Below are 27,854 nucleotides of genomic sequence, written 5' to 3'. Positions count from 1 at the left end.
ACCGTGGGAGGGAGGAGGCCCCTGGTCCCGCTGCAGGAATTTGGGATCGAGGCGTCACCGTGTGGAAAAGCAAAGCATTACATATTTGTAGCCACCCAGGAGAAAATGTTCATTATGTTCACACATATTAGAGCTGTGTTCCAGTGACTTTTTGTGCTACTTCATACAGATTTTTTCTACGCAGTTTATCATACATTTTTATCATGCAATACAATTTATACCAACATTTGAGAAGAGAGGCTGCCTAATGCTGAAGTGAAATATCATGTAGCCTTTTAGAATAAGATACACACCTACACCTGTTCAGGGTATTTTATGAATGAATATCAACATGAGCCACTGTTCAGATCCATTTCCTTCTTGATGAATAATGTTTTATTATCCATTTAAGCTTGCAGTGTCTGATAATGTTTTTTACTGTGTTTTTCAAACTGTCCCTAAAGCTCTCCTGTTGTAGTAATGAATATGTCTTTAACTTACTTAGTTACACACACAACACTGCTGGTGTTTGCCTCGGCTGGGTTACATTTCTTCCCATTTAAGACATTTTCTCACAGCTCACAAACTCTTTACCAATTCCTGCAGGTTCACTGACCAGCAGAGCAGCCCAGCCGTCTCAGTCCTTGTGAAAGACAAATATTTGCAAATGAAATCAGGTTAGATAAACCAGATCTACCATTCCCTGAAATCATATGATACTGAGCTCAAGCTCACTGAAAATATCCACCATTTCAGTAACAAAATAGTACTGAGGAGTGAAAGCTTTAAGCTGTCACTGACATGATAATGTATATATTTCATTCAAACAATGCAGCCTATCTGTCTAGCTGAAGCCACCCATGGGAAGGACACACAGTATTACTGATCAACAAAATCATTTGACCCAGTTAGATATTGCATCATTTTGGTGATTATGGTTGTGCAGGTCACAGACAAAGAGTTTCTATTTTTTATTATTTTTCAATAAAGTGAACAATCTCATCTCGCATTCAAGTCGACCGTCTACATTTCCCTAACCAAACCACCAACGACAACTTTTTGTTAACCGACACCGCCCTGTGTTGTTTGACATTATTGCTGTAATGTTGTTACTCTGCTTCATTAGAGCAGCAATTGAGCATTACTAAAAAGGCCATCAAATCGTTGAAGTACTGTGTATTGAAAATCTGTATGTGCTTTTGTGTGTGTGTGTGTGTGTGTGTGTGTGTGTGTTTGCACAGTGCTGTGTGAGTCTCCCTCTCATGATGGTTCACATCTCGCCGCGCGTCTCCAACTGGCTCTCATACCAAATCAAGATTATCGATCACCTCTAGGTAAATATGCAGGAGTTAAGACCTTTGTACTCAATCAATAGCAGCTTGCACCGGCATCTGATTGGATCACGGTATCATGGGCCTGTTACCCAGCAGCCCTTATGTTGGCACCACCCCCACCCCCCCATCCGGGTGCAGGTGATACTGAGGAGACTCCACTTTCATGAAGATGGCTCCGACTTTGGCTTTGTTGCTCCTCTGCCAAGTGACTTTATACACAACTGTAACATCTAAGACAGGTAAAATGGAGAAGGACAGTTATGTGTTTGGTTGTTTGGTAATATGCTGCAAATATTCTTGATTGACTGGCTGTCGATAACTATCCTTTGTGTCTTACACACCTTATGCACATGGTGTATGGTGTCAAATCAAAGGTAAAATGTGCACATCTTACATTTGTCATATTATGTCTGTAACCAGTATGTGGTCGCCCACCTATCACTGACGGGATTGACGAGACAACCCTGAAAAGAGTGTATGAGGTCGGAGAAGGGGTGACCCTCACATGTGAGAGGGGGTACTTGCCTTCAACAACAGCCCCTCGACGGATAACCTGCACCGGCACAGGAGAATGGACACAGTCAAACCTGGCATGTTCCCGTGAGTTGGAACTGTGGTGTTAGAAATACTTAATCACAGAGGTGCAACAATAGAACAGCTGTATGAACAGCAATGTATTGTGACTATATTTGTCTATTGTCCTGATGTTTCTCTCCACAATATCACTGTAAATGAGATGTAGAACCAGTGTTGTCATTGTTGTATTATCTTATATTTCTATAGCTAAGATGTGTGCGATCCCCAGACCCCTGCAGCCATTAGCAATGGGGAGGACAGAAGCTCCATACAAGAGTGTGCTTAACTATACATGTGATGATGGGTAAGAGCGAATGGCAGGAAGGATCACTTTCCTGTTCCAAACAGATCATTCCAAGTTGTTTGTTACAGTAAGATATATGTCATATATGATAAATATATATATATATATATATATGAGTCATGTGAGCTTTTGTTCATCAGGTATGTCATGCAAGGAGCCAATGAAAGCAAGTGTTTACACGATGGCACCTGGAGTAACCCACCACCTCTCTGCAAAGGTACTGGTGGAAAATATACATCATAGAAATGGCAACAGACTTGATCGGTGCACACAGCATCCATTACACACTGTGTGGCATAAGAACTGAATTTTATTAATATTTTTGATCCAATCAAAAATCTGTTCTCTTGATTTTTATTAATGCTCTTTGCTTCATTCTGTTACTGTAGATTTGTATTCATAAAGTTGCTATTTTTTGTTCAATGTTCATTGTTAGCAGAAGGCAGAATATGTCTGACTTTTAAAGTGATGTGTGAACATGGTGACATAGACCCAGTTGCTGGTTTATTAGGGACACCTAGCTGAAGCTAATATAGTCCTGCAATAAATCTTCCTTCTATGAAGGTTCTAATGTTTTTTCTTCACACTGTTTCAGAGGTGTGTTGATTCAACTGTCTGGTTGTTTTTGTTTGGTGCCTGCAATTTGTGGTGCTGTTGAACTACACTGCACTATGAAGAGAGGTGATTCTATTATTTTGTCCACCCTATTCAAATCATTGAGGGCAGGCTAAATAACAAAAATACTTCACTCCATAATGCAACACAGTTCAACAACATCACAAACTCCACCCCCCAAAAATGATTATACAGTTGAACCAACACCTCTCTGAAACAGTTGGAACAAAAACTGAACATTGTAACCCTCACGACAGAGGATTGGTTCCAATACTTTTGCATTAGACTGCATTAGTTTTGGCTGGGTGTTTCTAACGAAGTGCCAAGTGAGTGCAGGTGCAGGGTATGATTCAAAGTTTTCAGAGTTAATGCCAGTTTGTTTTTTTGCCCTTACAGCTGTGAACTGTCCTCTGCCCACGCCACCTAGAGATGGAAGAATTGTCCATGATAAACCAGTTACTGGAAGGACCATCATGTATGGGCAAAGCTGGACATATGAGTGTGACCGACCTAAAGCACCAAGTCATGAGAGGGGATCCTGCAGGGCTGATGGGACTGCAACTGAGCCACCAGTGTGCCGAGGTGCACAGGAGATGTCGATATTCTCAACATTTTAAAAATGTTTTCTTTGGCAGACAGCCTAACGCTTTTCATCTGTTTTTGATCACCCCAGAGGTGAGATGCTCCATTCCACCAAGTATACCCAATGGAGTCATCACCTTTGCTGTGATGAGACCTCATGGTTACAAGGAGAAGGTCAAATACGCCTGCAATGAGCACTATGTTATGGACGGTGAGGCTGAGCTACAGTGCCAAAACACAGGAAACTGGTCTTCTAAGCCAGTCTGCAGAGGTGAGTCATGGAGAAATCTTAAAAACATTCCCTCAGAGCTAAATTTGTGCATTTATGGATTCAGTTGTGCATTGTAAGCTGACAGTCTCCAGGCCCCTGATTCTGAAAAGGAGTAAGTGGTAAAGCGAAACAATAAATTCATGCAAATCTCGGAGTGGAAATTCAAGTGAGCATCAAGCTGAGGTTAATTTTACAAACTGCTGACTGGATCTGCAACGGCTGATGAAAACTGCTCTAATGTTTTCCATCCAGCTCCCTGCACAGTTGGCATCAAAAGAGGCCGTATCTTCTACAATGCCAGGAAGCTCTGGATCGCAGACCTGAAACCCAACAGAGTCCTCCATGGAGAACACGTGGCCTTCTATTGTCTGAACAAAGCTGAGAGGTGTGGCTATCCTGTGGTCAGCACCTGTAACGATGGAACCCTGCCCATCCCAGAGTGCTTTGAGGGTGAGTTCTTGCTGCTCAATAAATCTAATGGTCTAAGACCAACCAACCAATGATCAACTTTCAAAAGCTTTCAACAGAGGAGATATGCTTTAAACTTATACCTAGACACCATAAGTATGAGTGCAGATGCAAAACATCTACCTAAAACTGTGTCTAGTGCTGGAAAAAAGTTGAACACATCTATACCTACACATTTTCATGTTTTCTAATAGGCAGAAGAAGTAGTTTTTATTTGGAATATATTGGGGTGAGCGACCATTGGAAAAGAAAGTCTTCAAGATATTTCAAAACATAATTTGGATACAACTTCTTCTAATGTCTGCACACTGGTAGCAATACAGTGCTTTTCCCCATAAAATTGTTACATAATAAGTCTGTCAGGTGGCTGACAGATGTTTGTGTGAGATGTCTGAGATGTTTCATGCAGTCACTTTAAAAATATTTTATGATCGCAGTGATATATCTGCCTGTCTTTTTCTTTCTTTCAGAACCAGGCAAGGTGGAGTACAACTTGAGGCCCAAAACCCTTCCATCAGAAATCACAATGTGCGCTTCACCCACAGCAAGCCCCGTGAACCCCAACTAGACCTCGGCCAGAATGACATGAAACACCACGAACACTGACAGGATATGAATCACCAGATCAAGACTTAATAAATCTGTCATCAAATTTTAATCTAATAATAAAGTGATAGTTGTAATTGTGAATAATATAATGAAAGTTTTCAGTAAAATGGTGGTGTGGGACCTGAGAGAGTCGACAACTTGAAGAACCTGTGTAGCTTCCACACATACATACAGTACATACTGTATGTACATACCTGTACCCAGGACCCAGGTTACAATAAAAACTGTTTTATCATGACACAAATATTCTACTGCTATTTTTATTGTCTCCAAAACAATATCATTTTATGCTGACATTCAATCTCGTTAAAAGCTAAAATAAACAAAAATATCCTGAGTTTATTCTTAAATGAAGAGAGCACAGGTGCATGAATGCTCCGTTGTCAAATTCTGAATGAACTCTGGGCATTTGGGGGAAAAAAGACGACCTGAGGAATCTGCCAGGTTGATAAAATGAAGGCAAGTCAGATGAATATCTTTTGGGCCACACCAATTTGTGCTTTATAGATCAGGAGCAAAATCTTAAATTAAATTCCGTAATAGACAGGTAGACAGTGTAGCTGATCAATACAGGGACAGCTGTAATTTTAATGAGCTGAAGCCAGTGAGTGACTTTTAGCTAAAAAGGGTATTAAAGTAATCCAGTCTTCTGGTGACAAAGGCATGGACAAGTGTTTCTTAATGTGAATGTGAGAGAAAGCAACAGATTTTTTTCTTCTCTATAGTTTATTTCTCCTGAGATTACATTTTAAGTGATGCCCTGATGCCTTTGTATTCTTTTGTTTTGACAGATAATGCTAAGCTTTTAATAAAGGATTTAAAAACACATAAAATGAGGCTAAATACACAAATTGTGCAAAAGAAAAAAAAAACAAGCAGAAAAAGTCTTCTGTTCCTGTTTCACAATATTGCATCAAGGAGGGAAAGTCCACTGCTGGAGCTTCCCACTTCCAGTAAAATGTCACATGGATTTCAATCTGTTACTGCAAATGGCCAGCAAATAAACAGCAAACAAAATGAGGATCAGCAGTGAGCAGTTACTTCATGCTGCTCTTATCTATTTACTTTTAGAGAAACACAAACAGCAGTGAGAGAGCGGACAGAGATTCAGTATTTGAACCGCAGACCACAGGAAAGAACCGAGGACCGTCTGCACACAGACAAGGATGGAACGCATGCTGACTTTGTCTCTGCTATGTTCATTTGTATTTCTTACCACTGTGACAACCCAACAAGAAAATGGTATTTGCTGGTATTACTGACTTTTATTTGACATTATTTGGTTTGAACTGCATGAATGCACATTTGTTACTTCACTGCTCAGTCTCAGTATCTGACAAGATAGATTTGTGAGGCATTTGTTTAAGTAGTAATGATCATATTTAGTTTTAAGTACAGGGATATAAGGTGATTATTTCATTTCATCTGGTATTTGGAATGATTTGTTTCACTTCTGTTGTTCTTCTAACAAGAGGCTGACAGAAAAAGCTTTTTTCTTGTCTGTATAAGATACTTTAACTCATTTTACAGAAATAGATTTGGATTTTAATTTTTTATGTTTATATACATTTTCTGTTTCTGATTCCCTTTGTCACATTGTCAAATCTCCAAAGGTTTTTTTTTAGTTTGAGAATGTGTCCACAATCATCATTAAATCCATGTGTCCTTGCAGTGTGTATGAGGCCTGAGCTGAGTACCAACATTGAGATGGATGGGGTCCAGAGGTTCTACAACCCTGGCGCAGAGTTAGTGCTGTCCTGTAAACCAGGGTACACCCCCGTGTCGGGCCCTCGGATGATTGTTTGCTCCGCAAGTGGACAGTGGACAAAAACCAAATTAATGTGCTTACGTGGGTCTCCATTATTCTAGTGAGAACTTAAGGTCTTGCAACAGAAAATCTTGTACTTCAAATTTCTGTACTTAATACTCACTACTTCATGTATTGCTGAGACAAAATAGAAAAAAACATTTTGGGAGGAATATTTCTCAAGCATGTGAAACAGTGTGAACCATTTCTAACAGATTCTTATAATTATACTCTTTGACTATTTGTATTGTCAATATTTAGGTAAAAAAAAACAAAAAAAAAAACTTTGACTTACACTCACGTTCTCTTATGTGTTCTCTCCTGCAGCAAAGCGATGTCCCTATCCTGATCCACTGACTAATGGAGAAATGTACTACGAGGATACTGTGTACCAGAGTATGATCAACTACACTTGTGAAGAAGGGTAAAGCAAGAACATCTAGTTGAATTTCATAACCTTGGAGATAATCTGCTAATAAACCTGAATGAGATTCCCTGATAAATTAGATGCAGAGGCTGCTGTTAGTGTCTGAAGTGCAGTTTGAATCCAAATTTTGTCCTTTTATCCCTTAGTCACCTTGCTGGCAACTGATATCATCCTGTGAGTTGAGTGTAAAGATGAACCTTATAAAAATGTAATGCTGGAATTGGAAGTCTTTGAAGTCCATAACATCAAATTATTTTAACAGCTATTTTAACATTCTGATCTACAAATATCTGTCTTCAAATGCATTTTACTTGATTTGAATCAATTATCAAGTATTTTGCGTGTGCAGTGTCTTTGCAATCTAAGCATGAACTGACTGAATGAGGTGGCTGCTCTGCAGGTATATTTTGATTGGAGCCAGCGCTGCTGTGTGCCAAGCCAATGGAACATGGAGTGCACCAGTACCAGAGTGCAAGCGTATGTACTCAATTGCATCCCTCTAAGAGACCAGGAAAATAAAGATACAGATGTTATTGTATAGATGCTCTCATGCAAAATTTTCTGTGGCATTAGTAGGCCAGTGAAAACAATCACTCAATTTGTGATGGTTTATAGACACAGTCACATACAGTACAAGTGTACCAAAACATAAACTGAGGTATTCTGTCTCCTCTCTCACAGCTGTGACCTGTGGTCTCGCTCCGATCCCACAGTTTGGGATGATAACTTATGACAAGAGGATAAGAGGGAACACAACTGATTATGGCGTCACAGGGACGTACAAGTGCCTGCCTCCGTATGTACTTATTGGCAATGCAAGAGCAGAGTGCACAGCCAGCGGCACCTGGACCAAGATACCTGAATGTCAAGGTATGATGCACTGCAAGACATATTCACCATTCAGAGTCAAACCTCTTAATAATGTTTTTGATCTTATATCAGCATATGGGAGAACGATCTCACCGCAAGGTCCTCTTATGTAGTTTGTCCTGATTTTGTGTTATTGTAAATGCTCATATTTCCATTTTGTCTAACATAAAATTGAATTGCACACATTTTTGTAAGTAAACTGTTCTTTTTCTACTACTCCTGTTCTGCTTCTTCGCTTGCTATTCTTTGCTCCGGGTAAAGAAAAGTAATCAATGACTCTGAGATGTGAGTCCAGTAGACAGCTAGAGGCTGTTTTGCTGCTGTCAGACCCATAAGATACACATATTGTTGAGACCATAATAAGTACAGCAAAGATTCATCATTTAGGTATTGGACAGTTGGGAAATGAATAAGTTACTCTGACTTAGATGTTAGATATGGTCTTGCTAACTGTTTACTAGAGACTACAGGGCAATCCAAAACTGTACACCAAAGAAAACATTTCATTCCTTAATATAACTGCAGTCACTGCAGACATCCACCTCAACTTAAATCACACAATCTCAGTGATTGGTCCAATGAATCTAATAATCATCATTTGTATGTCTTTTTGTATATAACTGTATGAGACTGTATGAGAGTCAAAAAAGAATATGGGTGGATTTCTCACTCTAGCAGGGGAAAGAAAACACTTTCACCGTTAGAAGGCCATTATGTAACAGTGGGACCTGAAAAGGATAACACATTAGAATAAATTAGATGCAAATTTGGTCAGAACTATCTTTAGGGGAAATTTTACAATACACTTTTCTAATTAGCAACCAAATGATAAAAGCAGAAAAACAACATGAAATATCCACTTTCATCAGCTATCTCTGTAATGGATGAACTAAATTTGTTTCTTTACAGTGGTGACATGCCCTCCACCAGAGAACATTGACAAAGGCTACATGTCAACCGACGAACAGAGAGACTACGACTACATGGAAACAGTCAAATATGGCTGCACTGGACACTATGTACTAGAAGGAAACCTGCAGATTGTTTGTCAGCAGGATGGGACTTGGTCTGAAAAGCCATCCTGCAAGGGTACAACCACAGCTAATATTATAGGCATTTTACATTTCATGTTTTTGGTTTGTTTTTTTGAGAGTTTACCTTTATAGCACAGAGTGGCATAGAGGTGGAATTTTCTTCACATTTTTCATGCAGTTTGAAATAATGTATTTCTGTTCCTGAGTTGTTCTGTGACTTTTGTTAGTGATTATCAGGTCAGGGCTAAGGTTACTAATTAAACAACATTACCTTAATGAACTGTAGCACAATAAAATAACCTGTCAGTCACAAAATTATTTAAATTCTTCACAATTCCCTGACAGTGACTCATGGGGACCAGAGCTTAACATTTAAAAATCAATCTGATCAGTTAATGTATTTCATTATTATTGCCTCATCAAAATGCACAACACTAGTTTCTCCAGTGTAATTTGTTTTTGTCTTTTTTACTCCTTGTGACTTATAGCTCCTTGCAGTGTTGGCATACAGAGAGGAAGGATATTATACAAAGGCCAAAAAGTCTGGATCAAAGACCTGTCTCCTAACAGAGTCTTACACAAAGAAATTGTCTCACTCTACTGCATGAACAAGGTCAATAACTGTGGTTACGCAGTTCCAACCCAGTGCATCGATGGAAAACTCAAAATACCAGAATGCTTCGAACGTAAGGAACATGCAATTAAAAAGCAAAACATATCTGTTTTATTTTACTCATTGATATACATGTAGTTTTGTTAACTTACCATCATCCCTCAACCTCATAACCTGAAGCGTCTGTTTTTTCCAGATGGCCAACAGGGCATAATTCTCTAGAGCTGTTCCTGGAATGATAAACATGACTTGAATTTGTTCTTTGTAACTTGGTGAATGTCAAATCATAGTTCACAGTTTTTATGCCCTTTCTAACTTCTTCTGTGTATCTGTGTGTGTCTATCTCTTTTTAGAGCCCGGCTCTCTTGATTATAACCTTCATTCAAGTTCGCTCCCATCAGAAATTCAACAGTGCTGAAACAGCAGCAGATCGCTTCTCTGATGATTAAGCCACTGTAATATGGAATACATGTGGGTGTGTTCTGGTCTCTTAACATAAAGAACATGGTCTAACTTAAGCTGTCTTTTTGTTGTATGTGACACAGTTCCTACAAATTTAACATTTCAGACGTGATTTTATCTGACTCGGTTCTGCTTTAAAAGTGTGTTGTTCCGCTACTTCACCTCTCAAAATGTGAATTTGGAGAAGATACACCAGGCATTTATGAGGTGGTCTGTCACATCTCTTTAATCTCTTGTTGTGTCCTGCAAATAAACAAAACCTCCTCTATACTGTCCTCAACAAAATGAGGAATATAGAGATCCATAGTGGGATCAGCCCTGTGCTAGGAATTTGGTTTTTCCTTAAGCTTGCAATTGTTATTGTTTACTCTGTAAAGTGTCTTGAAATAATGTATGTTGTGACTTGGCACTATACAAATAAAAATTTGAATCATATCTTGATCTCTAACACCTATGACACAATCTCAGAATGAATGTAACATAATGGACTTCATAAATCTTAGGGTATAGTAAGCTTTTGTAATTATAATTTGTGAATAGATATGCATCATTCAGACATTTATTGGGGTTTGGTTTGAATTAATATGTGTTTTTTATCTATACTGTTACACACATGTTAAGATGAATTTGGAGGATTTTTGTCTGTAGAGTTTGGGTTAATACATCAAGAAATGTGGAATATTTTCATGTTCTTGAAAGCAGCCATAAAATAACATAGCATTTCATGTTTGAACTATTTCACTTAGTGTTAACATCATGTCGCTTCAAGTCAGCACAAGCTGATATAGCATTTAATTAGTCAGTGTGCCACAAGTTATTTTGACAACCTAATTTCTTTTTTTTTAACCACTGAGAAGAATTTCTTCTTTCATTCGTTACAAGTAACAAACTCAAAGTAACATTCAATTCCAACAAGAAACTACATAAAAGCTAAGGCTAAATTCAATGTACACAACCTCAAGTAGCTGTAGCGTGGACATATTGGCAGCACTACACAGTCTCGTGGTTCCGGGTGGCTTTCGTCTATTCTCGCGATATTTTACGAGTTCTACTCTTCTCGTCCAGCATGGCCGCGCTGTATGAGGGATACACGTTGTGCGGACTTGTTCCAGCTCAAAATCTATCACATTCAGGCATTCAGGGCATCGAACAGGAGAGAGACAGCGATCATGTCGTCGTCACGGACTCAACCAGATCCGTCACTCTGTACAAGGTAGGGTTTAGTGTTTGTTTTGAGGAGGCTCTTCTACCCTGGGCCAGCTGATCAGTGCGACCTGTAACACTCGTGTTCGCATTATCGGCTCTTTTCAGCATCAGTGACAGAAATCATAGACAAGAGGAGACATAGCTTCCAGCTGTGATGGTTATTTTAGGCATTTTTCATGAAAACCAACGGTAAGGGTCGCGCAGCTTGCAGTAAAACCATGCTAGTTTACCAAAACAGGCGAGGTAGGCTAGCTAACGTTAGCTGTATCCACACACATTTTGCTTAATAATTACTTCTACTCGGTAGGTCATTTATTAGCTGATATAGAGCCGCACATTTCAATATCAGCTTTCTCCTTCCATCTTCCTGACCTTTTTTTTTTTTTCTCTTTGTTGTGCGACCTGTTTTACATTCAGCAGTGAAGCTGTAGGTAAAGGGAAACGGTGATACCATTGGTAACACAGTCTTGGAGAAAAGGTTGATATTAACTGTTGCTGCCTTTTGTGATCCTGACAGGTGTCAGACCAGAAGCCCCTGGGCAGCTGGACAGTCAAACAAGGTCAATCTCTGGTCTGCTCAGCAGTCTTCAACTCACAGACCAAGGAATATGTGGCCGTCTCAGACAACAGGGTAAAACTTCTCATCCTATTTCTGTATTGTACATATTCGTACAGAGCCCCACCGACTTGCTGTCAGATTGCAAATGTACAAAAATGAATCAACCAAGCTTTTTCATTTATTTTCATTTTTCGTACAATTAAAGCCAGTGATCGTCTAAGTTTTATCATCACGTTTATTGAAAAGCAATTATGGAAAACTTGCTTTTTCAATAAACTTGTGCTAACTGTGTTTGTGAGTTCACTGCTTCATTTTGCATGATTTTGTTCTTCCATTCACTTGTTTACCAGGTTTGCATTATCAGTTTCCCTCTTCCATTTTGTTACACCGATCCAGCACACAGTTTTAGTACTTAAACTGTTATACTGTATTATTACTGTATTTACTGTATTTTATAGTTTGATCGTAAACAAATATGTATCTTACTTTATTATATTAACTCCTAGATGTCTCTGTAGAGCTGGTCTTTCAGAAATATCTGGCACCTTATAATGTCCATTCTTCCGTTCTTTTCTCTTTTTTGTTTTTGTCCTAAAGGTGATAAGAATTTGGAAGGAAGAAGACATTCTCTTAGATAAGGCCTTCAAAGCAACTGTAAGTCTGAACATGGATATTCATCTCAAAACATCTGCTCACATTGTACATGGTATTATTATTGGCTGTGATTATTTAACACACTACGTTATTGTACTCATTAATCTGAAAATTTATCCATAGTATGCAGAGCAAACAGCCAAAAATGTCATTATAAGTGCAGCACTCACTGATTGTTAATAAGACTGAAGTCATTCTCAGACCTGCTTCCTTTGTGTAGGTGTCGTCTGATGTCTGGAGGGTCCACTGTGTGCATGGAGGGGAGCCCGTGGTCTTGTTCCAGAGAGGAGCTGTAAGGCTGCTGGACTCTCTGCTTTCTGCTCCCCAGCAGCCCATAGAGGAAATCTTGGTTCAAGAAGAGGCCATCAGGTCAGTATCATCATGCCTTACAACCTCAGTGAATCCTTTGTGTTGTGTCCTCAGAGTGAGGTTCAGAATCTGCCCCCAAAGTCATGTTACATTTCATCAGTTAATATTTATTATAAGGCTACATCTCCCAATTTTGATGCAGACAACAAAATAGAATAACCTGATTGCTAATGTTGTGCTGCAGTTTGACCTGTCATTTCCTTGTGCCATTTTAATGAGTCTTCCTTTTGTCTTTAGGTGGAGCACCAACATAGTGGCAGAGACACAGCAGTTTGTCATCTTCACAACTGAACAGGTAAATACATTTTAAATGTTTGGCTTTCAACACAGTTCAGTTAATTTGATTTTAGGTATTCATTGGACTTGTATCATAAAGACAATTAAGTCAGTGGCATGTTTATGTGCCTGCATGTGAACGACATGAATTTAGTCAAACATAATTTAGTCTGTCTTTGTTTTCTCCACAGGCATCAGTGTGAACTCTTAGTTACTAAATACCCTTTTGCCTTAAATGGCTGTTACTGTCTTTCCACAGAAAGGGGATCATTTCCTCTACCTGCAGAGACTGAACCCCAACACCCTACAGAGGTATCGGCTGGAGAGAGAAGAGCCTGGTCTTGGCCCGCTCAGCTTCTCTGCCTCCTACAGGGATAAACACATCCACCTTCTTTATCTCTGTAAGCCTGAATTTCCTGTTAAAATATCTTTAGTGTTGGTATTTGACAGCACAGGCAAGTTTCATGGACCTGGGAATGAAAATGGGCTCAACACAGTGGGTGACATGAATTTCTAAAGGCAGTGAAATAACATTTAATTGCTGACTGTGCTAGCCAATTTTGCTGCTTTGTACGTAGGAGGTTTGCAGTAAAGGACATGTGAACTGGTGCTCTCCAGAACCACCATTGTGCACCATTTAAATTTGGTGCAGTAGTACCACTAATGGAGATCAGACATGGACAGGACACCCTGCGCAGTTCAGGATTACTGCAGAGAGAAGTGAACGATCCTGGTTCAGTATGTTATTATCAGCAGATATTGACAAGCCAACTAATGGCCACTAGGGGCAGAAAGGCCAACAGCAAATCAGTGGGTGTATGAAAGAGTGAATGTGAATTCTTTACAAGTGTTTCACAGTTTGAGTTGTGGTTTTGCTCACACAGAGTTCAATACCCTCTTGAACACACAAGTGTCCATCTGATTCAGGGAGTAACATATAAAGCATAATCTTGATTGAAAGGATTAATTCAGGACCTTGTGCCCTTAGCTGCTTGAGATAAACAATAATCCTTTTCACCTTTTTGTGGCTCTTCATTTTCCTGCCATCCAGACCCTAACGGTCATGTGTACCAGAGTGTGGTCTCTGTGCGGGGCCTGGGGACTGAAGAGGGGACTCAGGCCCTCCCGCTCCCCCGTAGCCTGCTGCTGAGTCTCCCTGTCGGCGAGGGCCTGCTGGAGGCAGCGTCGGCCATGGTCCTGGATGAAGCCCATGTAGCTGTCGTGGGGGTTCCACATCCCTCTGCTGGAGCTGGTAAAGGTACAGTAAACAGCCAGTCACCTGTCTGTGTCCCAAATGTTTTAGGTATGAAAAGTTCACACTAGAAATCTAAGAAAAGTAGAAAAGCAAGCATCACTTGATACAAGCTTAGAGCACGTTTTAAAAGGTTTTTAAGGTGTCTGACTGACCTGAATTCAATTTATGATGCATGTATGATCTCCACATATAAACAGGGAATTTTGTTTACTGACACTGAAGAAGAGTTTATAGGTCCAAAAATTATTAGAACTGAAATTAAGGCCAACAATACTGTAGTCTGGAGCTGCATTAAATTCTGACCATGTGGATCATGTTGTCAGAATAAATCTATGAGAGCGATGAAGCCATGTGACTCCAGTGTCTGTGTGTGTTCCTGAATGGCTCTGTCTTTGATTTTTTTCAGACTTTCTCTGCATCTGGAATACCAATTTTCAGACACTCCAGGCAGGAAAAGAGATGGCGGGTAAAATCTACGGGCAGGTAGGGATGCTTTGGTGTATTAAATATTAAAATATTAAGTTTTCTAATGTTTCTTGTTTCATAATCAGCAGATGAAACATTATACTGATAATGATTTTTAGCCATGTCAATGGCTGGGCCTTAGAGCTCATACACAATCATCAGTGTGTAAATGAGCTGTAGTTGCTGACATTTGAAGTATGCATGATCCACCCACTCAGACTTCCCTCATTGTTATTACTGCATGCCAAGGTTCCCTGTCCTTCCAGCTGCTGGGTGCTGATGGAGGACTGTATGACTTTGGTAGAGCATTGTGCCTGCACTCCACTGTGATGGGGCTCACTGTCCCTCCTCACAACTTTATGGCAGTTTACAATCTTAAAATAGACACATAAATAGACTGGTTGGGCAGTCTGTTTTATCTGTGTCATGCTTATGTGTACCAGGAATTCCAATTTGTATTCATGTTCTTCTCTCTCCGATTTAGCTTTGGTGTTATTCCAACAAATTATTCATTCCACATGGGAAAACCCTCTCTGTTATACCATTTGTTTGCCCCAAATCTTCCCTGGCCTCTGCACTGGGAAAGCTAAAGCAGGCCAAGACTGAAGGTGAGCTAAAACAGTTTTAGTACTGTGACTGTAAAAGAACAAATGACATACACAAGACACAAGCCTGTAACCTACTAAACCTGTGTGCCTGATTTAGCACAAGTAATTAATACAGCAGTAACATATTATTTTATCATATGTTCAGTCATGTGGTCAGTTGTCCCAACTGACGCTACAGCACTGATAGTCAAGTCTATGTGTTTTTCTAACTGCCACAGAGTCCAAAGCTCCAGCCTCCGTACCATCTTGGAATAACATTCTGCATGGAGAGAAAGCTCAGCCCTCCAGAACAGTAGAGACCAGGAAGACGGTATGTTGGCTAACTGTGTTTTAAATGAGTTTTCAAGGCAAAAGAAGGCAAATTACTTAGTTACAACAAGGCCAGATTTTTTGCTGCATGAATTGCTAGTGCATTAACCCCAATTGGGCTTACAGTGTCGGACCAACAGTGTTTCCAAAGAACTTTATTCATTATACTAATTAACACTGCCTCCATATCAAATTGTGAATTACAGTAGTTGCTGCCTGAAACGGTGGTGCATCATTCACAAAATGTATTAAGTTATGTAACTTGGCTAAATTTATACTGCTAAAAAACAACTGCATTGTATTGTGTAGGATTTGTTACTGTATTTGTAGTGTTATCTATAATGGCAAACCAAATAAATTTTACTCTTCTTTCCATGCAGAGAATGAGCCGTAAAACTCAATCAACACCTAGTTTAACAACTGACCAAGTTCTGGAGCTCATCAAGGTAAAAATGACATTTTTCATGGCTCAATAGCAACATACTGAATCTGCATGCTTTCACATAACTAGGTTGACAAATTCTAACCTATAGTAATTAACAAAATATTTTATTTTCCCAAATTAGACAGCACCAGTAGAAGATGTCGAGAAAGAAGTGGAAGGGCTTCTCTCCAGATCAGACATCCAGGACTTGCAGCCTTCAGTAGGGCAGCTAGTATCAGTCCTTGTGTCCCGGAGCCTGACTGATCCAGCCTTCTACACCCCTAGCACCCTGGCACAGCTAGTACACACTCAGTGCCTCTGCCACAGGTCAGTAGGACCAGGAATTAACTGAAAGATTAAAATGATGTATCTAGGAATTTATTCTACAGAAAGTATTCCTGAACTTTAATACTCTGGTAAATACCAAAACCTGCCATTGAATGAAAATGCGATGGTTTGCACTGCTGTTGCAGTGATGTGGTAAACACAAATTGTACAACAACCAGTAAATCAACTATTATTTCTGTTATATGTGACCACTTACCATTATATTCCTCTACAGTGTGTGTCCAGACCTTGTGCTGTTGGCCCTGGAGAAGAAGGATTATTTTCTCTGTCAGCTCTGTTTGCAGTTCTTCCCTGACATCCCTGAGGCTGTCACTTGTGCCTGCCTCAAGGCCTTTATCAGGTAAAATGAACATTTTTATAAAGTATGTTAACTGATGGTTTTATGACACAGGCATGAATTGATGCCTCTGCCAGTGTCCTTTGATACAACCACAGGGGGGCACCAAAGTAATACATTTTTCAAATTATGCAACTAGTGGCTTCCAACAGGTGATTGAAGTGTTGATGTAGATAATATCCTGCATTGTTTAATGATTAGATCATTAGCCTGACTTGGTGTAATATAAACTGATAAAATAACAGTGTGCGGTTGCACCTTCATCTTGCAGTATGCCAGACACCGATGCAGAGAAAGCGAGCCTGGATCCTGACAGCGTCTCCTTCATGGAAACCCTCATCTCTAGAGAGCGTGGTCAGGTTGGCTTGCAGAATGGTTTTAGCCCCACCTCCTACGACGAGGACCGCTCAGACGCCCTCAGCGGAGGTGGTGACGTCATAAAGACCGGAGCGGAGGACAAGAAGACGACCACAGCTCCATCAGAACTGATCTGTCCCATGGGATTACACAAGGCTGTTCTACTGTATCCTCCTAATGCGTAGTCACTCAAATGCAGCATTTCACCATTCTGTCTGTGAAGCAGCTTTCACACTCAACTGAACATTCGTCTGTTTTTATACCTTGTATCCTCCGTTGCTTCACATTTTATGTATTAGTAAAAAAAAAAGAAAAAAAAAGTTATAAAGTAAAAAGGTACAGTAGTCAGGAAGAAAACCATAGGTCAATTTCAAAAGTATGAGATCTTAACTCAAGCTGTAAAGAAACGAGGTTCTGCAGACGGCGTACAGCGACAATTTCCTCCTCCCACACCTAAAAGATCTCTCCTCCCAGCATGTTGTTGTAAGTAACAGATAGTTTGGGTTATTGTGGGAGTTCATCATGTGTTAACTGTAGTTACAATTTACCAACATTTGTATTCAGGTTAAACCAGTGATAGTTATAGTAGACATACTTAATTTCATGCTACATGTGTAATGGTCTGTAACTTGTCAGATTCTTAGCCAGTCCAACCATAGGTCCTGCATTTATAATGTTAATTTTCTTTCTCATCCAATCAGCTTTTCCTCCAGTATCTGCAGTTCCTCTACCTGAAATATTCCCAAGATGCTTTCCCACAGATGCATGGATTGAGATCACCAAGTCTGACTCAGGTCTGTATCAGTGTCAAACTAGATAATGAGGGTGCCCACACTTGACATAGGAGTACAGGTAGTTTCTGTCACAGCAGGACACATTGTGTGACAAAGCTGGAGGCATGGGAAAAAAGTATTCGCTCACTTTGCTGACGTATTTTCAAATCTAGATAAGGTCAGACTTTTATCAGACTTTTATTTTAACCTGAGTGTGTGCAGACTGAATTCAGTGCAAGCCACAGCGCATATATTGGTGTTAAGAGATGGAGGGTTATAATGAGATAGGCTCAAAGAAATAGAGCCACAGTGTGATTTGCCAATATGGCCTGATCTCAAAAATCACATTTATTTTTAGTTTCCCCATCATTTTTAGAACCTTCTGATATCTAACATGTAAAATCACTGCTGTCGTGATAGACAGAATTTCTCAAGAAACTCCCAGACCTCACACACTGTTAACACTTCTAACTTTTTCTTTACATTTGATTGTAGATCATGGATTGGGTATGCTTGGTGTTGGATGCACATTTCACAGTGCTCGTGATGACTCCAGAGGCCAAAGGCTTACTGCTGAACCTCCACAGCTTTGTCAAGTCTCAGGTAACAGTCTCCCCTTTGTCTGCTCTCTAACCGGCTGCATGTGGGTTTGATAATGTTCATTCTGTGAGACTCTGTTACTGTAGTTGTGTGGAGACTTTGTTTATAATAGCCAGTACAGTATGGCAGTTTTAGCAGGGGAAAAAAAAGTTGTATCTGGGAAAGAATTTGAACCAATTTGCTTTCTTGTGTCCTCAGGTGAGACTGGTTTCTGAGCTTGGAAAGATCGAGGGCAGCCTCCAGGAGCTCAACAAGATGAAAGTGAATAAGGACGTGGGACAATACTCCATTGAAATCATTGAACTGTTTTAGAATGTGTACAGAATACTTTTAATAAATCTTCGAGCATATTGTCTCCTTCCAACTTTTCACCTTAAGTGGTTTTGGGGTTGTTTACATGTCTCGACTGATATTTTAAGTGCTTTTTGGCACAGATGCCACCAGCTGTCAGAACTCATGCTGCATGAGTTTTACTGTTAGACGTTGAATTAACTCGCAGATGTGTATGAACAGTGTTTTAAACTTGTTCAAGCCAATGACAATTTGCCCATTCAGTCAACATGAATTGCATGATTAATTTACACTCTGCTCATGTTTCAACCTGGTTGATGATAGGTTTGTAAAATAGATGCAAAAGCAACCTAATACCAGCAGTGTGGTCAAGGTTTTTAACATTCATAACAGGACTCTGCCTTTGAATATGTAACTGGTGAGAGTGAATGGCTGTATTCTGTATTTGTCCCAACACAGCAGAATATGTGTAAATCTCTCAACTGTGACTGTACTGGGTTTTCCACAGGAAAGCCTTTTTGTGTTGAATGCAATTATATAACAATGAGAAAATTGTTAATCCACGTGTGAATGTTTTATTTTTATTAAAAGATCAAGCTCACATACAAGCACAGTCAATCAGTGTTGGATTCATGGAAGTTAGTGTTGTGATTTATTTTTTTAATTGTTTTATTTATTTCATATTAATATTTTAGTTGTTTATTGGCAGTAGTAGTATTAGGTCCTTAAAACACTGAGCTGATGTGATACACCTAACATTTGACACATCAGTTGTACTTGGAACAGGAACACATCACCCATACAGATTACCTACAGTAAAACATTTGGACTTTTTTGGGGAGGGTTATGAGGGCAGAGATAAAAGTGTACAAGCGGTTAGAGTAAATCCAACAGCTAAGAAACTGTGCTAATTGCTATATTGATGGAAAAATGTTAGGTGCTGGTTTACATTTTATGCCACGTGGTACGCGGTACGTTTTTTTTTTTTGCTTTTGGGTTGCTTTGTTTCTCTTTAGCTTACTAAGTTATTAATTGGTATGTATGTTTACACTGTGACTGTTTCCCTCCCAAGTGTTGTAATCACCAACAAAAAACCACTACGTTGTCGGCAGGATTCGAACCTGCGCGGGGAGACCCCAATGGATTTCTAGTCCATCGCCTTAACCACTCGGCCACGACAACTGTTGTACTAAAAGGGATTCTGGTATCCCTATAAACATTCACAGATATGGCTCGCACCACATTGGTTTATGAAATTATCCTGCGATAGCAGCAGACAGATAGAGATTTCCTTGTGTTTAACCGGCTAACTAGCTACTTGTGCTGTGTTTTTTCTACTGCTGAAGAAGCTAGGCTTAGGTAGGATTAAGGAAAGGAAAGCAAATGAATGCAGCGGAAAACCTCAAAAATTTATATCAATTCTAACGTATCTAAAGACAGCACGTCAAGCCCAAAGGGTAAGTCTTAATAAAGGTAAAAGTGAGGGTGTTGCGGGCCACCGGATCACGATGTTTCACTTACTACTACCCGCTACTGGGTTATTGTGGGCTCAGTGTTGCAAGAGATCATAGTGTGTTTGTTGAACAGGAGCTCGGCATCGCTCCTGACTCTATAACAGTTAGGTTTACTGAAATGATTGTAAATTGAGCCAGATATATGAATGGTTATTATTAATGAGTAATTTGAACACTGTGTAAGATGCATTTGATCAAGTAATAATTTACAGCAGTTAACACATTCACGCCACTTTAAAGCTTAAAATTTGTGCGCCGTTAACTTTTACGAGGACTTATTTAGGTCCGTGTAACAGTGCTCAATGTCGGACGTATGCTTATCTTCTCGCCTCGCATTGCTGCGACGATGATGGCGACAGGGCCGAAATAAACGATGGTGTTCTACTGAATACACTCGACCCACCTGTGACCAAAACCACCTTGTAAGACCGGCCAGCGCTAATAAGACACTATTGCCGGACAGCGTTTGCATGGATAACTAATTTTATGAACTAGCACGGCAATTGCGTCTATTGTAGAATAGTGAATCACGTGACCTCGCATCTATTCAGGCCTCGTCAAGTAACTCGGTCAAGTTAGAGAATAAAGCAACACTTCCCACTCCCCGACAGTGAGGTCGTTAAAACGAAGACGTCAAAAGCTCGTTTTTTGATTATTTAAATTGCCGCTGTGAACACAAATAATAAATATGATCGGCTCTTGTACTTATGTTATGTCCTGTACACCAAGATATTTATTATTATTATATATTTTCTAAACGTTTTCCTTGCTTTTACTTTGAAAGGAAGGCACTGTACTTCCAGTACCACCACTCTATCTGCGTGTAACTTGACGCAGCTCTGGGGCCTGCTGTGTTTTCAACGGAGGGAGAGCCGAGAAGAAAAATGGCGTCTGCAGGCGACCCAGAGCGGGACACCGGCCATTCAGTTTGAGCTTTCCGCCCTGAAATTGAGACCGGGGCTTGGCGGGGACTTATCGGAAACCGTCGCCAGATCCACAATTTTTTTTCTACCCCGTTTTTCTCCGGTGTGCGTGGCTCATTCAAGCACCGAGATTGAAGCGGAACAGAAGAGACTCTCTCCTACAATGAGGGGGAGAAGAGGAAGGCCGCCCAAACAAGCAGCCGTGATGCGGGAAGGTTCACCCGGGCCAGTCCGCGGCTCGCGGGGCGGCAGGAATAGAGGGATGCGTGGACGGGGAAGAGGCAGAGGACGGGGTCGGGGACGGGGAGGAAGTGGCGGCGTTTGCGGCACTGGCTCAGCCGAGGTGGATACAGAAATCTCCGGCCGAGAGAACTTTCATTCGTCCCGGGGCCGCAGGAAAGTTGGAGCCTCCATCACGGCGGCGGCCGCGGCATCGCGGGGCAGAGGAGGCAGAGGGAGAGGCAGGGGGTCGAGAGGCGGCCGCGGCAGCAGAGGCGGGGTGAGGCGGCCTCAAACCAAGGTGGTCTACGACGACAACAGCGACGAGGAGGATGATAATTTAAGCTACAGGTCAGACGAAGATGAACTCCTGAACGACAACCCCTCGTCGGATCTTGAAGAAGAGGAGGCCTTGGGAAACGACTCTGACTATCTGGAGGAACTACCGTATGATGATGATGCCAGCTACTGTACCGAGAGTAGTTTTAGGAGCCACAGCACGCTCGGTAGCACCCCAGGTACGTTCGTTTGCAAGTGCACGCACTTTAGCAAAGCATGTTTGCATTACCAAAAGTGATCATTTTATTTTTAGCTCAGTACAGAAACGAAGCCGCATTGTTCAAAATGGAGCTTGCACTCAGAAACAGGCCTTTGTTTACCGTGTGCTCTGCTGGCCGCTGGCTTGCAGATTTGCTCCACGCTTCAACCGGCTCTCACGTTTTTAATTTTTGCGGGATCAGCACATTTTTGTTGTCAATTTATAATGAAGAATTCCTACCCCCTTTTTTCTTACCGGACCTTTTTTCATTAGCAACTCAGTTACGTGTTTTCACACACACAATGAGAAACAAGATGTATAGACTGCGTTTGCTACTTTCCATTCATTTCATTCATTCAGCTTTTCTAGTTATGCGAAAGTATAGTACGTGCACTTTTTACTATGTGAACTACGCTTTATCAAAATACGTAGTTTGTAAACATTGTTCCCCATTAACCGCTATCTGACAGTTCATAGTTATTTTCAAGCTTCGTACTTAATTGAAGTATTACCCATTACATAAATGATAATCATTGTATTTTTTATGCAAAGTCAATAGATACGTACTTTTTCGAGCTCGATTTCAGACGACATATTTTAGTGACTTAATGCTGCTAAATGAGTTTGACAGGCCTTTGTTTTGAAGAGAGGCGCTCTTTTTTCACTTGTTGCAAACGCCTCATTACAGTATTACGCGGTACACCGTTACCATAGTAACCACTCTTAATGTTTATCAGGTGTGCAAGTTAGGTCCATCACGTTCCCAGTTATGAACAGTCACGTTATTAAAGTTGTGTCTGCAAAAACCGATTGACAGATCATGTTATGTAAATTAATGTACTGGCGGTAGTGTGGCCCAGCCACTAGAAGTAATTCTAAATAGGATTAGAAAAATAGTTCAATGGTGATCCAGACTTGAGTGTTATGTGCATTTATAAATATGTTTTTGAAACAGAAATGTTCTCTGGGGAAAACAAATGTGAAGACTGTATTTCTTGATTTGTTCGCTGTACACACTTAACAACTCTCTGGTCCGGCTTAGTTGCAATTTAAGTGGTTCAGGGATTACACACATACCTCTCAACTTCCAGTGGTCAGGCTGTCTGATTTTTCTAAAGACATGTGAACATGGAAGTATTGTGCAGCAGAGTGAGAGGGGTCTTTCATAAGACCATTGGTGACAGACAGACAAACATTACGATGCTTTAACTGTCATGGCACATAGGCACATATGTCCCTGCTGTTTTCAAACACAATGCATGCACGTACACATAACTTTGTGTTTGATTCTGAACAATAAACCCACCATCAACCCCTGTTTCACCTATTCATACCCTACTGCTGTCACAGGTTAATTCCTTGCCATCACCATTTGTGAAACAGCCATTTCTGCTGCTGTAGTCGCATCAGTTTCTCTGATTACACATCACTGCTAAACCAGCCAATCATACCAGGCCCAACATAAATACATTTCCTAAAAATAAAGCAAAATCCAATTTATCTTTGTCCAATTTATTTGCTGCAGTGTTTACAGGGAAGATACAACATGGCAGACAGTGCAGTTGTAGTGGTGTAATTTTATAGGATTTGTTTATTCAGTCTCCTTATGAAAAGTTAATGCAGGAACTTGCACTCCACAGGGATGTTACAGAAGATGCTCATGAGAAAGCTAGAGTTGCACAGCGATATCTACTATATAATGCTAATTTTACAAACTGTGAATAAACCTGGTCAGGAGCAGGGTCATGAGGCTGGGTCAGACGACCTAAACTGACCCACTCAGATCAAGTTTAAATACAGGCTTATTCCGCATTACTGTGTTCAGTAATGAATGATGCAAGGCTAATGTACACAGAATTGCACAGTCCAGGGGGAATACACAGGTACAGCAGTTATGCTGCAACATATGCATATATTTCTCTTGCAGAAACAGAGGCAGTACTTAGCTTATTGTCTTGGGACAAGAATGTTCTTGTTTACCTCTTCTAATGTCATGTCCACACTGTCACACTGTATTACAAATAACCCCGTTCATATCAGCACTAGCTTGTGATTCCCCCAAATTAGACATTCCACTAGTCCTTTGTAGAATCTGGAAGGGACGGCACGTTAGATTTAGTTGGGTTTGAGTTCTTTGAGTATGCAGTGGCACTTTGGGGGATCCCCAAGTACCACCAGGCAAGCTGGAAGAGGGAATCTACCCAGACTGTTCAGCCCAGGGGTACCCTCCCAGTGCCTGCATTGTTGCAAGCACTGTGCTGTTCCAACATCAGAGACTACAGTTCAGAGAGACATCAAGGATGCTGATAAGTTCAGGCATTAGGTTGCACTGACTAATAACTGACTTAAACATGGGGTATACTGTGTGTATCTCATGAAAATGCTTATAGTTGTCATGTTTGGACACTTCAAAATATATGTATTTCACATGCTTAGAGTTACTGTCTGTTAACTTTCCATTTATTGTAAAGAGTAGACACACAGTGCTTGAAGTGGTTTACATCACCTTTTAATTTTTTCCCTTTGTTTATGTGCTTCCCTTCTCTCCCTCATCTCCTGGCTCTTTTCATTTCTCACAGGCCGGAGAAGGAGTCGGGCTATGCGACCGCGGTCTCCCATCCTTGAGGCAAAGGACATTCCTCCATTGGAGCTTCCCAAGTCCTCCGAGGACCTCTTGGTTCCTACCTCACAACTCCTCAATATTTCTGCCGTCTACGAGGTCCTCCGCAACTTTGGCTCAGTGCTGCGGCTCTCTCCGTTCCGCTTTGAGGATTTCTGTGCAGCTTTGGCCAGCCAGGAGCAGTGCACGCTGCTGGCAGAGACCCACATCTCCCTGCTCAAAGCTATTCTCAGAGAAGAGGACACTTCCAACACCACATTTGGTCCTGCTGACGTGAAGGACTCCGTTAACTCCACTCTGTATTTTGTGGATGGTATGACTTGGCCAGAGGTGGTGCGGGCGTACTGTGAGAGTGACCCGGAGTACCGGCATATTCTGCCCTTCCAGGAGGGTGAGGATTATCCGTATGAACCATTGGAAAGCAAAATTAAAGTTCTTCAGTTTTTGGTGGACCAGTTCTTGGCGACAAATATTGCCCGGGAGGAGCTTATGTCAGAAGGGGTGGTTGCCTATGATGACCACTGCAGGGTGTGTCATCGTCTTGGTGACCTGCTGTGCTGCGAGACATGTTCAGCCGTTTACCATCTGGAGTGTGTGAAGCCGCCGCTGCAGGAAGTGCCGGAGGACGAGTGGCAGTGCGAAGTGTGTGTAGCACACAAGGTACCTGGTGTTGCGGACTGCATCCCTGAAGTTCAGAAGAGCAGGCCGTTCATTCGTCAACTGCCAGTCGGCTATGACCGACACCACCGCAAATACTGGTTCCTGAACCGCCGCGTTGTTGTGTAAGTTTACGATGTTTCATTTATGTGTGATTCAACATTAGAGGTGTCAGTATGAGTGACTGAATCTTGTTACACTCCTGAACATTGATAATATGCCATTTACAACAAAGTTAAAGTTAACAAAGTTAACATCCAAAATATCCAAATATCACTTAAAACATTTGATTAGGACTTAGTGATTCTGTGAAGCAAGTTTGTTTGATCTTCATTAGCCTTGTTTTTTTAAAGAGGGTCCTTGCCAGAAGAGTAGCACAGTTACAGTACACTACCAACACACAACCAACTCACACAGTGAGGGTAATCAGCAGAAAAGCAGTGTCCTTTTCATAGCAAATTTGTAGTAAAGAATACCACAAATCATCTGCTTGTACAATTACAAACAACACCATAAGGAAGAGCGATATGGCCACTATTTCTGTAATTTCCTCTTTGCTCATTCCTGATGTGATATTGTAGCTGCTGTCTGTGCAGCTGATGCACCACATTATCTGTGGGTCAGTTTACTTTGTCCCAAGCACTTATCTGAAGATTGCCAATTGTGAGAACTGTGATCTTCTCGAGATACTCCATGTAATGTTACAATGTCTGTGAAGCTCTGCGTGGCTGGCTTTATATAGCCTGTAGTCTCCTTGCTAATCCAAGACATTAATGATACCAATTTGATTTAAAAGACCTGTGCTTTACTGAACATGTGTTCAGCCTGCATTTGACCCCCCCCCCACACACCTTCCATTCATAAAAGACTGTTGTCAGAGGTTAATCCCCATGTTAGCGCCAGAATATTTTACACAGTATTGCTTAACCACAGAAAACTGTCAGTGTTAGCTGATATCAAATAAAATTCCCATCCCATAAGAGTTGCCTAGAGTCCAGAGCCAGGCTCCTGTCCACTCTGAGCCCACCCAGGTCTGGAGGAAAGTAATGAAGCTAGGTTGAATGACCTGCAGTGACCCATTCAGACTGAACTACAAATGAACTGTGTCACTTGAAAAACATAGGCCAGCACTTAAAAAGTCAAACATTCATACCACAGATTTGTTAAATGAGAATAGATTTGTAGAACAGATAATACACTATTGTAGGACTATTACAACAAACAAGTTCCATATGCTGTGTTTCAAACTATTATGTAGTGGCAGACAGTCAGGAAACAGGATACAGGACTGAATATTGTGACAGCTCTCAGTGACAAAACGCAATGAGATCTTAGCATACCACAGGTTTAATTAAAGGCTTGCAGAGGAGTACAGATCTGCATATTGGTAGACCTGCTGTTTAATAAACCCAAAATAACTGCATCCCTCCATAGTATCTAACATAACCTGACCATCAGCAGTATTGGTCCTGTATGTTAGCAAATTATCTTGGTATTGAGCTGTCACAGATGGTATGTGTGCTGGGTCAGCAGCAGCAGAAGGCCTGCTACATAAACCATAAAGGAGCATGGATCACTTGAACAGTATAAGATTTATAAGGGTAGGTGGCCTGAGGTTTGTCATCGCTGCATTTCACCACCTCTCTTCTTTTTCTGCTACGAACTGCTCACCAAATTGGCCCCCAGCAGGTGCTGATATTCAGTGTCCCTTCAGAGGTTGTGTGTGTGTGCACAAGTAATTTGAGCAGGAAAATAGTTTTTTAACTGGATGGATGTGCACAAAGTTCAGGTGTGTGTGTGTGTGTGTGTGTGTGTGTGTGTGTGTGTGTGTGTGTGTGTGTGTGTGTGTGTGTGTGTGTGCGCCGCGTGCGCGGGCCTCCAGTGAAGTTCTGGAAGGATGCTGAATAGACAGTACTGTTACACGGCCTCAGGCTTTATAGTCCCTGGGCATGGATCACGCTGAGCAAAAAGCTGTCAAATATGCCACTCTATAGCTGCTGCTACATAAACTCAAGTGTCCGTGTGAAGATTAATGATTTCAAGCAAAGAGTAACTAAAAGCAACCAAAAACATTTATGACATAGTAGTTAAGATATTTGAAGAATTTGCTACATATATCAGTATCAAAAATATGTTTAATGATATTGATTTTAATCATGTCATCCAGCCCCACTCAGCATGATTATTCACTCTGTATAAATGCTTCTATTGTTTCATTTGTTTAACACAATTTGTAGCTTTAACATCAGTCGAGAATTCTCTTCAACATGGACAGCCAGTGTCTCCAAGATGCTCCTAACAGCCAGTCGTGTGCACTGGCTCTGAACTGCTGTTGTTGTTGTTGTTGTTTGGGAAAACCTGAGCCAGCTCTGAGGCTGTAATAATTGTACATGTTTATCTTTATCATAGCTCTTGAAATATTTTGTATATATTGCATATACAGTTGCAGCATATAAATACTACGCATCTGTTGTTAATCGTGTGTTTTGTCACACACACTACATACTGATGAGTGAGTCTGGCAAACCCAGATGAAAAACACTCTGAAGAACAATTAAAGAAATGACAGTCGGATGAACAGTTTTACAGTGTGAAAGATTC

General features: G+C 40.8%; 4 protein-coding genes and 1 non-coding gene across 5 annotated transcripts in view; 4 read left to right on the top strand and 1 right to left on the bottom strand.

The window, feature by feature from the left end:
• Nucleotides 1-1,384: 1,384 nt before the first annotated feature.
• On the top strand, nt 1,385-4,982 carry LOC108875759 (beta-2-glycoprotein 1). The gene is made up of 8 exons (XM_018664872.2): nt 1,385-1,552; nt 1,734-1,913; nt 2,097-2,193; nt 2,334-2,410; nt 3,205-3,390; nt 3,482-3,661; nt 3,914-4,111; nt 4,600-4,982. Exons 1-8 carry the CDS (start codon nt 1,477-1,479, stop codon nt 4,695-4,697), a joined length of 1,092 nt encoding a protein of 363 aa, XP_018520388.1. The 5' UTR covers nt 1,385-1,476; the 3' UTR covers nt 4,698-4,982.
• A 774-nt stretch (nt 4,983-5,756) lies between these two features.
• Nucleotides 5,757-10,386, top strand: LOC108875760 (beta-2-glycoprotein 1). Its single transcript, XM_018664875.2, has 8 exons — nt 5,757-5,980; nt 6,411-6,587; nt 6,873-6,969; nt 7,373-7,449; nt 7,654-7,842; nt 8,752-8,931; nt 9,365-9,562; nt 9,843-10,386. Exons 1-8 carry the CDS (start codon nt 5,905-5,907, stop codon nt 9,905-9,907), a joined length of 1,059 nt encoding a protein of 352 aa, XP_018520391.1. The 5' UTR covers nt 5,757-5,904; the 3' UTR covers nt 9,908-10,386.
• Nucleotides 10,387-10,985: 599 nt separating this feature from the next.
• nol11 (nucleolar protein 11) lies at nt 10,986-19,420 on the top strand. The gene is made up of 18 exons (XM_018664870.2): nt 10,986-11,164; nt 11,675-11,788; nt 12,314-12,370; nt 12,591-12,739; nt 12,977-13,034; nt 13,275-13,416; nt 14,067-14,273; nt 14,677-14,753; nt 15,220-15,343; nt 15,562-15,653; nt 16,033-16,098; nt 16,219-16,403; nt 16,639-16,764; nt 17,033-17,284; nt 17,523-17,601; nt 17,820-17,912; nt 18,387-18,494; nt 18,690-19,420. The coding sequence occupies exons 1-18, from the start codon at nt 11,018-11,020 to the stop codon at nt 18,801-18,803; spliced, it is 2,190 nt and encodes a 729-aa protein (XP_018520386.1). The 5' UTR covers nt 10,986-11,017; the 3' UTR covers nt 18,804-19,420.
• A 462-nt stretch (nt 19,421-19,882) lies between these two features.
• Nucleotides 19,883-19,964, bottom strand: trnas-aga (transfer RNA serine (anticodon AGA)). The gene has a single exon. It is a non-coding gene; the product is annotated as a tRNA-Ser (tRNA).
• An 83-nt stretch (nt 19,965-20,047) lies between these two features.
• LOC108875761 (nucleosome-remodeling factor subunit BPTF) overlaps nt 20,048-27,854 on the top strand; it is a 43,862-nt gene continuing 36,055 nt past the window's right edge. Inside the window, 3 exon segments of the mRNA XM_018664878.2 lie at nt 20,048-20,239; nt 21,081-21,956; nt 24,556-25,378. Coding sequence (XP_018520394.2) covers nt 20,170-20,239; nt 21,081-21,956; nt 24,556-25,378 — 1,769 coding nt within the window. The 5' untranslated portion in view covers nt 20,048-20,169.

The sequence above is a fragment of the Lates calcarifer genome, linkage group LG5, assembly GCF_001640805.2.
Source record: "Lates calcarifer isolate ASB-BC8 linkage group LG5, TLL_Latcal_v3, whole genome shotgun sequence".
NCBI lineage: Eukaryota > Metazoa > Chordata > Actinopteri > Centropomidae > Lates > Lates calcarifer.
Note: the sequence above shows the minus strand (reverse complement) of the source record. Positions and strands in the feature narration are given on the sequence as shown.

Excerpts from the sequence above, each read along its gene's own strand:
- LOC108875759 (XM_018664872.2), top strand. The coding sequence starts at position 1,477 with ATGAAGATGGCTCCGACTTTGGCTTTGTTGCTCCTCTGCCAAGTGACT. Across the intron at positions 1,914-2,096 it reads GTCAAACCTGGCATGTTCCC|CTAAGATGTGTGCGATCCCC; the intron begins GTGAGTTGGAAC and ends ATATTTCTATAG. Across the intron at positions 2,411-3,204 it reads CCCACCACCTCTCTGCAAAG|CTGTGAACTGTCCTCTGCCC; the intron begins GTACTGGTGGAA and ends TTGCCCTTACAG.
- LOC108875760 (XM_018664875.2), top strand. The coding sequence starts at position 5,905 with ATGGAACGCATGCTGACTTTGTCTCTGCTATGTTCATTTGTATTTCTT. Across the intron at positions 5,981-6,410 it reads GACAACCCAACAAGAAAATG|TGTGTATGAGGCCTGAGCTG; the intron begins GTATTTGCTGGT and ends GTGTCCTTGCAG. Across the intron at positions 9,563-9,842 it reads AATACCAGAATGCTTCGAAC|AGCCCGGCTCTCTTGATTAT; the intron begins GTAAGGAACATG and ends ATCTCTTTTTAG.
- nol11 (XM_018664870.2), top strand. The coding sequence starts at position 11,018 with ATGGCCGCGCTGTATGAGGGATACACGTTGTGCGGACTTGTTCCAGCT. Across the intron at positions 11,165-11,674 it reads GATCCGTCACTCTGTACAAG|GTGTCAGACCAGAAGCCCCT; the intron begins GTAGGGTTTAGT and ends TGATCCTGACAG. Across the intron at positions 11,789-12,313 it reads TGGCCGTCTCAGACAACAGG|GTGATAAGAATTTGGAAGGA; the intron begins GTAAAACTTCTC and ends TTTGTCCTAAAG.